Here is a 12,656-nt window from a genome sequence, read left to right on the forward strand (position 1 = left end):
TATATATAAAATTTATATTCTGGCAGGTATATAAACCATTTTACTTAATGACAACTTGAAAGTTTTATTATTATTTTTTCACCAAAAAGGATTGTTCGAAAGCTTTAAATTAGATTATAATCTAGTAAATCCTGTGAGTGAAGCGCAATCTATAATTGATTAACATAGCAACCATTTGCTGAAAACAAAGTATAAAAAATATAAACTATTTAAAACAAAGTATAAACTGTAAGGAGTGAGAAATCTTTAGGATTAGAACTGGAAATTTGAAATAGAGTGTTACAACCCATTTTTTTCCAGTTAATTAAAACTGTCAGTTGCATGACAGTCTCTGAACTTGAGTCATATGCATCACTTTAAATTATTCTATTTTGGGAGGCACTGTAATTAGAAAGGACACAGTCTTCAGAGTCAGGAAGATGTGGGTTCAGACACTGGTTCTGCCACTTGCAGTCTGAGTAACCTCTCTCTCAGAACCTCAAGGCCCTTGGAGTGTTGGCCCGACAATCACCCACTAGTTCACTGATTCACTGGGAAGAATCACATAACTTAATATAAACTTATACTCAAGGCTAAGATTTATTCTAATGTAGGATACCTGCCAGAACAGCAGGAGCAGCCAAGGAGAGGTCAAGCACAGGCTTCCTTGCCCTATTTATGCAGGAGTTGTGTGGGCATGTCTTTGCACCTACATTCTGCAGACACGTGTGGTATGTCATTGCTCAGGAAATCATACTTGCATCTTGGAGTCCAGAGTTCTCACAGGTTGCTGATCACATAACCTTTCACATGACCAGCCATGGTGAAGACCCCAAACCAGATACCAGGTGCACAGCCTCATTCTTCATGTTTACTTCAAACATGCTGACATGTTCATCTGCACTTCTCACATCGGGCACATAGACTAGGGTTACTCGGTAACTTTTGGACATTCCAGTAGCTTAATTTTTCTATTTGACTAAGGCTCATCATCATGACTCTGAGGATGAGTAGAAATGGGGTGACATGGACATGTTCTGCTAACCCTGTCCTCACAGTTACTGTGAAAGATAGCCAAGGTGTCATTGTCCCACAAACCACTTTTATTATGGCTCTCCTATCCTAATTAACCTTCTGTCTCCAGTGTCAGCCCTTTTAGAGTATCTGGGATATACAAAACAATTTATTAAGGTTATAGGGAGAAAATATTAGAACTATTTTTAGAGTTACTTTTGAGCACATCCTTTTAGATTTCCTTCATGTGTGAATGTCATTATTTTTCCCTTCATTCCTAAAAAATATTTTTGCCACATGTAGTGTCAGCTGACAGTTCTTTTAACACTTGAAAAACATTGTGCCATTTTCATCTGGACTCTGTAGTTTCAGAGTAGAAATCTGACCTTTAATTGGTGTTCTCCTGTAGGTGTGTCACTTCTCTCTGGCTGCTGTCAAGACTCTTGTTTGACTTTAATTTTCTGATTAACTTTTATATGTTTTAGCTCGGATTTTGGGGTTTATCCTATGTAATGTTATATTAGTTTCTTGAATTTGTATGTTTGTGTCTTATACCAAATTTGGGAAGTTTTTAGCCATTATTTCTTTAAGTAGGTTTTCAGCATCTCTCTTTTCTCCTCCTCTTCTGGGACTATGATGGTACAAATGTTGGATCTTTTGTTACTATCCCACAGGTCCCCTACGTTGTTTAAGTTCTGCCCAGTCTATTTTCTGTTTGTTGTTTAAATTGGGTAAATTATCTTGATTTGTCCTCAAGTTGAAAAGTTCTGTCTTGTGTTATCTTCACTTTACCATTGAGTTCATTTACTGAGTTTTTTTTACTTTAAAGTTCTATAGTTTCCACATATTTTTCTTTTCTTTTTTTTAACAATATGTTTTTATTGATTTTAAAAGGAGAGGGAGGGGGAGTGAAACGGAGAGGGAGAGAAAGAAACATCCATTGGCTGCCTCCTGCATACCCCCAGGATCGAGCCTATCACCCAGGCATGTGTCCTGACTTAGAATTGAACCAGCAACTTTTTGGTGCACAGGGCAGTGCTCAACCAACTGAGCTACACAGGCCAGGGCTGTTTCTTTTTTGTAGCTTCCGTTCCTATTGCTGAAATAATTTGCGTTTTCATTTCTTTCAAGAGAAATTGATTGTGGAAGCATTTTTATTGGTGCTTTGAAGTTCTTGTCAGATAATTCCAACATCTGATCTACCTCAGTATAGGTGTCAGTTGACTGGTGTTTCTCACTCAAGTTTGAGATTTCTTGGCTATTGGGATGATGGATGATTTTTTATTGTATCATGGACATTTTATATGTTTTGTTAGGAGACATTGGTTCTATTTACATCTTTTATTTTTGCAGGCAGTTACCTTGTTTAGATTTATCATGCTGGTCCTGGCCTACTTGCATGGGCTGTGATTTCAAAGACAACTTAAATTTTAGAGCCTTTGTGGCATTATTTTGGCTTATGCTCCTTTAGTGCTATATTTGGATGGGAAGAGTTTCCTCTAGCTGGGCTGCCAGGTGCTTCACTCTAGCGGAAGTCATCTTGGGCCCAAAGGCTGTTGGTGTTTTATTGGCTGAATTCCCCTCCTCTAGGGAAGAGAGAGTACTACCTGGACCAGGCGCTTATTGTGGGATTCTCTCTGTCAGTGCCTCTGCCTCCTGTGTCAAGGCAGGAAATGAAAGTATTTGTTTTGTGGAGGCAAAGAGGTTTTTCAGGCCAGACAGCTCAGAGATAGGACCCTGGAAAACCCACATAATTTTAATAATTAAAACAAACAAACCTCTATTGAATTTATATGTTACATTAAATATTTCTCATTGTTAAGCTTACTTTAAAATTAGAATTTCCACCCTATCTGATTTGGCTAAGTGGGTAGAGCAACAACCTGCAGACTGAAGAGTCCCAGGTTCAATTCTGGCCAAGGGCCATGTGCCCAGGTTGCAGGCTCAATTCCCACAGTTTGGGGCTTGCGGGAGGCAGCTGATCAACGATTCTCTCCCATCATTGATGTTTCTATCTCTCCCCCTCTCCCTTCCTCTCTGAAATCAATAAAAAATATCGTTTAAAAAATTTGGAATTTGCCAATTGCTTCTTTTCTTTATTTAAGTAGGTACAGGTGATATTACCTTTGAAATTTAAACAAATTTCTTCCTACATTTAATGGGTTTAGTCTCTGTAGTATTTTCTAATCCAACTATGGAAGCCACAAGATTTTCTGTAACAGAATACAAATAAACTTGACATATCCTAAAACCTTGAGTGGAAAATGTTGCCATGACAACCATATTTTTAAATTGTATTTAAAACTACCCTTGTTAATAAATGAACTACACTCCCAATAGAGATTGGGACTTGTACTATTATGTCCAATGTCATAGAGAACAGGTTGAAGTTCTGGGAAGTGAGCAAGCTGGAATCAATCTTATTGCTATAGAGATGGTTGGGAGGAGTCGTGTTACTGAAGATGCGTGGTGCGCTCTCGGCAGCATTCCCATATTTCCCAGTCTGAGTTACCTCAAGCCCATATGTTCTTAGCTCAAGGTGATTCAGATCTCACAATTGCTTCATTGACCTTCCAATTCTATAATTCAATGAAAACATCATTTTGGAATCTATTTTATATTAGATACTAGGGAATCTATTTTATATAAGATTCCCTCAGCCCGACCTGCACCCTCTCCAATCTGGGAGCCCTCAGGGGAGCCCTCTCCAATCCGGGAGTTTCTGTCTGTCTTTGTAATCATATGAGCGAATTGTCTGAGACTCCCAACCCAGTTTGGTTTGTTGCTCACATAATAATAGAGGCATTGTTGTTGTTTTTTGCTTCATTGGTGGAGGTTTCCTGGAAGTTTTAGGATATCTTCCCTTTAATTTTTCTTAGACACTCTGATTTTACTTAGGTCTCTCACCTTTGCTTTCCCTCCATCCCCCACCACAACAGTAACTTGCTCCAGGCTCACTTTGATCTAGTGTCTAGAACAGCCGTCCTCACCTGTGGGTCACGACCCCTTTGGCAGTCAAACCAGGTCCTGGGGCTGCCACCAGAACTACTGTTCCCAGAATTCCTGGTGCTCCCCACGCTCTTGGTTTTCCCTTCCTTCTCTGTCTCCGTCCCACAGCCTCCTACTCTGCCAAGTCCTCCAAGCTGCCAGCTCTCGCTGTCTGCTCTCCGTCTGGTGGCTTGGGGAGCCAAGTTCCCCAAGCCACTCCACTCTCTGCCAGCTTTCCTGCTCTGCTCTCCGCCCGGTGCCTGTTTATGCAAAGTAACCCACCATATTTGTCAAGTTAATTTGCATAATCATGCCTGATTGGCTGGTGAGTGTAGCAGAGGGATGGTCAATTTACATGTTTCTCTTTTATTATGTAGGATACTAGTCATAGACCAAATGAGACTTTACATATATGAAATTCTTCAACTTTAGGATAGTTCTACAATTTGGCATGAATTGGCTTTCATAGCACTCAATGTATCATAGAGTAATATCATAGATTAACACATTTCGTACCGCTCAGGAGTTTTCTTGTGTTTCGCGCGCCATCTGTTAAGGACCGCTCACGAGTGTTCTCGTTTTTTCATGCCCATGGAAAAAGGAGTGAATCTAGATACTTATGTAAATTTTGTTTGGTCCCTCTTCATAGAGGAAAATGTTTTATGCAGTACCATACGTTAAAAAAGTACTAGGAACTTTAATTGTTTAATTGTTTTTGTAAATAAAAATGTTATAATTATTGAAAAACAACACCTAAAGTGCATTATGATGGTTTAAATAACGTGCAGTTTGCCCAAAAACATGCGGTCCCTGGCGTATGTCTTAGAGATTTCCATGCGGTACACAATATGCTAATATCTAAGAAAAAAATGCATGTCCTTGAGTATGCTCCAATTTCAGTTGAAGGACTCTGGAAACCTTAAAGAATTTTAAAAAATTGTATGGTTATAGATGTTTATTCAGATTATAGATGTTTATTCAGCTTATATGCATGCATTTGATCCTTCTTTTTAGTTACCTGAGATGACTTACATTTGTATATAATTTAGACTCAGAAAATTATTTACTCCATTTTATTTTAAACGCCATGTTCTTTGACTGGTCTCTCCAGCTCAGTAAAAGCTAAGCACTGTCACAGGAGACAAAGATTGAGGTTCTTATCCCAGCTCTCACTTAAGTACTTCTGTGACCATGGAAAAGAGTTGTGCAAAAGCTCTGCTGTTGTATGTATCCCTAGTTTATTGCTTAATGGTAATTAATTGTCTGAATACACAAAAATTTGTCAGTTCTGGTTTTGCTGGACATTGGAATCTTTTCTAGTTTTTGGCTATTATAAATAGAGCTGCCACAAACATTTTTGATGTCCCTTTGTGAATACATATTTTCATTTCTCTTGGTTTTATATCTAGGAATATAATTTCTGAATCATAAAGTAGATATAAATTGTCTCTCAGAATGACTTGTACCATTTTACATACTAACTGTATAAGGACTCCACTTTTTCTGTATTCTTGCAATCTTGTGGCATTGTTAATCTTTTTAATTTTAATATTCTAATATGTATGGAATAGCATCTAATTGTTATTTGTATTTGTATGTCACTGAAGACTAATGATGATGTTAAAAATATTTTGATATGCTTATTATCTATTTTCTTAAAATTTTTTACCCAATTTTTTCTCCTTTTTAAAAAAATTTCATTGTTGAAAGTATTATGTAAGTCTCCTTTTCCTCCCATTGACCTATTCCCAGCCGTTCCCACCCCCTAGCACATACACTCACCCCCTACTATCTGTGTCCATGGGTTATGCTTATATGCATGCATACAAGTTTGGTTGCTCTCTTAAAACGCCCCCAACCCCAATTTCTTAAAGTTGGGTTGTTGTTATCTTGTAAGTTCTCTATATGTTGTACATGCAAATCACTGTTCTCTCAGATTATAGTTCACCTTTTCATTTTTAAAAAAGCGATGCCCTTGAAGAACTAGTGTCTCTAATTTTTATGAATTCCAATTATTTGTTTATTTTATAGTTATTGCTTTTTGTGTCTATCAAAGTCTTTGCCTACTCACATAGTTGTGAAGATATTCTTCTGTTTTCTTTCAGGTCCTTTAGAGCTTTAATTTTGTATTTAGATTGAAAGACTGTACATATAAATTGTTGTTTTTTGAAGGCAGTTGATCTAACAGAGGGTGATGTTTGAATGTTTGTCATATGGTGTTTCTGAGGGTAAAATACTTCAAATGGCTGTCCAGGACATTTCAACCCATAGTTAGGGTGGCTTTTTACTTCAAGATGTCTATTTACTTATTACAACTCATTCTATAGATCATAATTACATTTCAACATGTGTAATGGGGAATACTACATTTTAACATTAATTAAAAACAAATCCTGAATAAAATATATCACTCCGGGATTTTTTCCTTCTCTGACTCTTCCCCTGCATAACCCAATTTGTCCGTCCCTCCCTTTCTTCCTCCCTCCCCCTTCCTTTCCCTTGCTTCCTTTCCTTTTCCTTTTTTTTTTTTTTTAAATCCGTATGCCTTTGTAACACGATGGCCTTATATGGTTTAATATATGAGATTTTTTAGATGATAAACTGTTCCCTAAGCAGTAATTTGTTCTTGAGATTGGATAATGGGTTGCATCACTGGTCTTATGTACCCTAGTTTCGTTTATTACACTATAGGAAATTACTTAGGCAAGATATGGGACTACATGCAGTGTCATTAACAGCTATAACTCATGCCAGTTTATATGTGGAAAAATTAGCTCTTAGTAATGTGGTTTGGGTACAAAAAGAATTCTCTATGATCAAGAGAGAATTGGAAATTTTGCATTATAAAATGAAATTCTCTCATGTACTTAGGACACAGCTCTTTTGAAATGACAAATAATAACATAGTCTAAGCTTTATGGGGGGAGAAAAGTGCATGCTATGTTCTAGTTACAGGGACACCCTCATTTGGACAGTGAAGATTTCTGATAGAAGTTTGCTATAATGTAGATTTTAAAATCCTATTGTGTAGTAACATATCTTAGATCTGTTTCCTAGCCTCCTGATGTTACAACTTCTTAGTGTGCTGTAGATTTAATGGTTTGAAAGAAGTATCCCCTTCAGTCTGTTTTCCAATACCTCAATGCATCTTATAGGAAATGTACTCTTACTTGGGCTAAAAAACTGTTTTTTTTCTTTGCCATAGGATAAGAAATGGATTCTCAATCATGAAGATGTCACATTGGGTGAATTACTGGGCAAGGTACGTAATCAAGTGAAGTAAATACCTGGCAGTCTTTATAGTGATTGCGAACTCTGTAGAGTCTTTATTTTCCTCCAACCCTTCTTATGTTCCGGCACACAACAAGACACCTTCCACATTAACCTGGAAGAGCACAGTACCACAGACCATCTGGATGGTCACTGAAATAGATGTGTGAAAACCTTTGAGAGGTTTAAAGATGATTTTTGACTTAAAAACTATCATGTGTAACCAGAAAATGTAAAATACTAGTACTGCTCTTTGGGATTTCAAAACTCTGTATAGAATCACAGTATATAACAACATTGGACATGTTATTTTACCTAAATATTATATGAACAAGACACATATTTCAGTATAAATATTCATTTGTAGCTAGCTCTATTAATGGTTAGAAGTCTAGTTGGAAGTTTCTTTCAATTCATAGGCCATTTGAAAGTATTATATCTAACAATAATGGCAAACTTTTGATAATCAAATGGACTACTTGCCAATTTATTGTTTATTTATAATTGAGTTCCAATGGTAAATGTAAACTTCTTTGTCAATGGCTTAATTAGTGATGTTTCCATTAACTATTTTGAATTTAGTTTCATAATGCAATGTGAAAAAATAAAGTAAAATCAAGATATTTTGTGAAAACTATCACTGATACATTTCTGAGTTATCAGTATTAGACTTAAAGTTCAGCATGTTAAGTGAAAAATGATTATTCATTACTTTTTTGTTTTAAATGTAAACATGATGAATTGACAGAATGTTTCCTATTTTTTCAACTGTTACATATTTTAAGAAAATAAGTCCCCGTTGAAGTGATCTATTTCACAGGATTTTTATTAGTATTTTAAAATATCTTTTCAAAATGGAAGCTTGAAATTACTCCTGGCTAGCAGTTTTTGTTGACTGCGAATACTTATTTAGGCAATAATTTCTAAAGCATTTCAAGCTAAAAGCATTAGGTGATGTGTTTGTTTCCTCTGTTATATCCTTGTCATTCTTAAGGAAATATTTCTTCTTTCTGTTACTTTAGGTCATTAACTCAGTAGTACTGATTGGGCCAAAAATTATTACAAAGAAATTAAATAAATTTCCATGAAAATATAATTAAATAATAAATCATCCAATTAAATCACTTACTGAAATATGTGTTGAAGGGGACAGATTATTTTTAGTACTTGGGAAAAAACAAAAATATTTCAATTATTTTTATATTTAGTTGAATATGTGAAATAATAGTGTATCAGGAGGAATTTTAGCCTCTATTTTCTTTGTAAGGGTATTTCAAAGAATAGTTATTTTTCCCAATGACAAGGCAGTAGCATGATGTCAATTTCAAAAACATTTAATCATTTTAATAAAAGACTGCAACTTTAATGATAATGGTCTAGCTTCATTTCAGCTAATATTTTAAATAGAACATGATTTGTCATTTAATATTTTCACTGCCAATTCTGAATAAATACTTTTAATGTATTGTATATTAGTGGTAAAATGTGGTTGAGACAAGAATTCTAATTTTTTGAGTACTATACTCTTACTAGACAGTTCTTGATGTATAGTTGGTGTTCAATAAATATTTACTCAATCCTCAGTGAACAATGCCCTTTTGGAGCTTTTATTCTGTCTAGCAGGGGAAGGCTGATAAACAATAAAAATAATAAATAGTAAATTTTATAATGTTAAAGGGTGATGAGTCCTATGGAAAATACTGGGAGTTTAGGAGTGCTTTAAGTAGAAGTTGCCATTTTTAATAAGGAAATTCGGGTAAGTCTGATTAAAATTGTTACTTTCAAATTAAAACTTGGAGAGAAGGGATTTAGCCATGTGGACATCTAAGGAAGAGGGTTTAGACAGAGAGAGTAACCAGTGCAAATTTCATTTGAAGAACAAGGGAGATCATTTGGCTGTAACTGAGTAAACAAGGAGGAATATGATAGGACAAGAAGTCAGTGAGCTGGTGAGGGTATAGGTCATGTAGTGCCTTGTAGGCATGCTAGTTTGCAGCTGGGAATGATCTAGTGACAAATTTATGATTTGGGAGGGAGAGATGAGAATTGGTAGAGTAATGTCATTGAGTAGATAAGAGTAAATTTAATTTACAATGGAGAATTGACTTCAATAAGAACACAATAGTTCATTTTTATAACAGCAAGGAAGATTGGTAGGTGGGTAGGGTAAATCTGGGGCGGAGAGCCTGAAAGTTCTCTTTACTAGTAGATTGCTTCAGTTTTCTCAGTGTACTAACAAGCAAGATTATCAGCTAAGAATAAGGATGGTGGAGGAATAGTAGGGGGCTTAAGAAGAGAGTAGAAGAGCAAAGCCATTATTTAGAAGAATGAGAGTGTGAATTTTCTACAGAATTGTAATATAATTATTGAGCAGCATTAAGGAGGTTTGTGTTCATGAATTTTTTAAAAAAGAATTCTTTAATGTTGAAAGAATGGTGTTCATGAATTTAAAGTGAATCCAGTCAGCATGGTGGCGGGCTTTCTTCAGTCCCATTTGGCTGCCTAAGTGCAGAGTTAGTAACGTTGCATTTAATTTGGGTTGTGGATTTGACAAGGGAGTTGTACAGATTAAGACGAACAAAATGTTGGCAATGTATGGTAAGCAGTTGTAATTATTATTGACCATGGAATTTAAGCTGAATAAAGAAGGAAGAAAGGATATTAAGGGGGTGATGGACAATGAATAATAGAACCTCTAAATCTTTAGATTCTTACAGGGTGAAAGGATTTTTGTGGTCTAGATAATAGAGGAAGTAAGTTAGAAAAATAGAAGCCAGCCAGAAAACAGGATGAATGACATAGATATTATAGAGGAGTTGCATTATTGGCAATGGCAAAGTTTAAGGTATTATCCTAGAAATAGTTCAAAATAGAAGATCATTGAAAGAGAGATGTTAAAAAAACAATAAAACAAAGTTTAGTTTGAACTGTTGTACAGATTTTTAGGTGTCTATTGAAATTGCCAAGGATTAAAACGAGAATAACACAGGGTATAGTGACCAGGAGCTCAAATTGTCTGTAAATGAAGCAGAATCTTTTCAAATTCAATAGCTTATAGCCATAGTAAGGGACAGTTGTTCAGTTGGTATAAAGCTTCAGAGCCAGGCGTTTTTTTTTTTGTTTGTTTTGTTTTGTTGTTTGTTTGAATTTTGTTTTTAGGAATGTAGGAGGAAAAATGGTTTGAAAATATTAACAAGGAACTACTAAATACTTTATCCCAAATCTGGGCAGAGGGAGAAGGCTTGAATGGGAGAGTCATGACTTAAGTTTAGAAGACAAAAGGAAAATAATCTACCATTTGCATATTTTCAAGTGAGAACAAAATTTCTATTGGAACAAGAAGGTGAAGAGAATGACCAAAAAATGCGTGGAAGATAAAATTTTTTTAATGATGAACCATGGATTCCGGAAGGCACAGTAAAAGTTGGGGATAGAAGGGGAAAATTTTGATATAGACGGTTGAATAGGAGTCTACAGAATCTAATGAAGACTAAGAAGGAGGAGATGAGGATTAACCTAGGACCAAGATCTTATGAGGAATGGCATGAAAATAGATAACAGACATAATATTTAGCCTAATGGACTTAAAGTCAGTAGCAGAGATGAAGTTGTGCCTGTCAAATGAACTTAAAAATTAGTTAGCGTTTTTCTGATTGGAGTTGGGGGATGGTTTCCATGAAGGATAAAAATGTAGAAAAGGCATGGCACATATTTGGGGATCACTAAGTGCTTGAGTTTAGGACATGTGTAACAGGGTCTATATTGTGGAGCTAGACAGAGGCTGAGATGGTGATGGTAATTCAAGGATGAATTTTGACTAAGGAAGTAAGTTGTCTCTTAGAAAGAATAATCTGGCAGTGCTGTGGTGGATGAATTGAAGGAGTGAGTGACTGACAGATCAGTTTAGGTGATAAACTTAAGATTTTGAATCAGGGTGACCTTTCTGAGATGTAAGGCAGAAGACACAAATATTGCAGAGGTAGAATCTGAATGTTTGCAGAGAGAATTAATGATGGTCCTAGTAAATGAAAAAGGTAATTTAGTTAAGAAAAGTCTAATGAGTAAAACATTAAGTTTTAAACAAGTTAAATTATAAGTGCTTCAGAATCATTCAGATAAGTAGAGGCCCAGCAGTAATTGTGCATATTAATATCTTCTCTCAGCTCTATCTATGATATATTAATGATCTGATAATGGGGGAACCTTGAGAATAACAAACATGGAAGGATATAAAAGCTCACATTTTTCTTTTTCTAACTTATGATAAATGTGTATTATGTTGAATTTATAATCAATCATTGCTTTTAAATATTTAAGAGTTAAATATTAGATTCAACAACAATTTATTATCTTAATATTCAAGTGTATTAAAGTTTAAGTAAACTAATTTTAAAATTAAGTAAAATATTAAGTAATACTTAAAATGTTCAAAAGTATTTTATTTTTTAATAATGTTAAATTATTTATTAGTAACATGTAAAAAGTATATACCTTGAACTATTGGTTAAGAGTCATATGGACCTTAGAACTCAGAAAACTCAATAATGAGTAGACTCCTACTTCAGCTACTTCTTGCTCAACAAGAATAATATTGAAGCTTATTATAATATAAGTAGATGGCTGGTGCACGAAATTTATGTACTGCAGGGGGTGTCCCTCAGCCCAACCTGCACCTTCTTGCAGTCTGGGACCCCTTGAGGGATGTCCAAGTGCTGGTTTAGGCCCAGTCCCCCTAGGGTCGTTCCGCCAGTCATCCAACATTCAGTTGATTTGCATATTAGTGTTTTCTTATATAGGATGCTTGCATCTTATTCTTATTCTTATTCTTATTCTTATTCTTATTCTTATTATCCTATATAATAAAGAGCTAATATGCAAATGGTCATCACACCCTCACACCATCATGCCGTCAGGCTCAGATGCTCAACACTGGGGAGAGAGGAATGGGGACCATCCAGGCACAAATGAGCTCATGAGAGAGGAATGTGGACCAGCTAGGCTGCAGCCCAGGAGAGGATCAAGCCGCATGCCCCACAGTCTGGGGCACCAGTGGCTGCTCCTGCGACCCAGGAGAGAGACAAGCCACACGCCCCACTGTCCTGGGCACCAGTGCCTGCAGCTGTGGCCCAGGAAAGGGACAAGATGCCCATCCCACAGTCCTGGGCACCTGCAGCTGTGGCCCAGATGAAGCTGTCCACCCACGATCCCTTGCAGCTGTGGCCGGCCCGGGCGAAGCCAGCCCGGGTCCTGGATGCCCGCAGGCAGTCAGGGGGAGGGAAGCCTGGGCCCTGGGTGTCTGTAACTGGCCAGAGGAGGGAATCCTGGGTCCTGCGTGCGGGGCGAGGCAGAGGTGGTTAGGGGTGATCGGGCCAGCAGGGGAGCAGTTAGGGGTGATCAGGCCAGTA

The 12,656-nt window shown here is 36.5% G+C and overlaps 1 protein-coding gene across 2 annotated transcripts in view; it reads left to right on the forward strand.

Moving 5' to 3' along the window:
• Positions 1-12,656, forward strand: part of FER (FER tyrosine kinase) — a 288,769-nt gene that overhangs the window by 180,431 nt on the left and 95,682 nt on the right. For both annotated transcript variants that reach the window (XM_006754263.2, XM_015568416.1), the window contains one exon: positions 7,187-7,243. In XM_006754263.2, coding sequence (XP_006754326.1) covers positions 7,187-7,243 — 57 coding nt within the window. The remainder of the gene's footprint in view (positions 1-7,186; positions 7,244-12,656) is intronic.

This window comes from Myotis davidii, unplaced genomic scaffold, assembly GCF_000327345.1.
Source record: "Myotis davidii unplaced genomic scaffold, ASM32734v1 scaffold812, whole genome shotgun sequence".
Classification (NCBI taxonomy): domain Eukaryota; kingdom Metazoa; phylum Chordata; class Mammalia; order Chiroptera; family Vespertilionidae; genus Myotis; species Myotis davidii.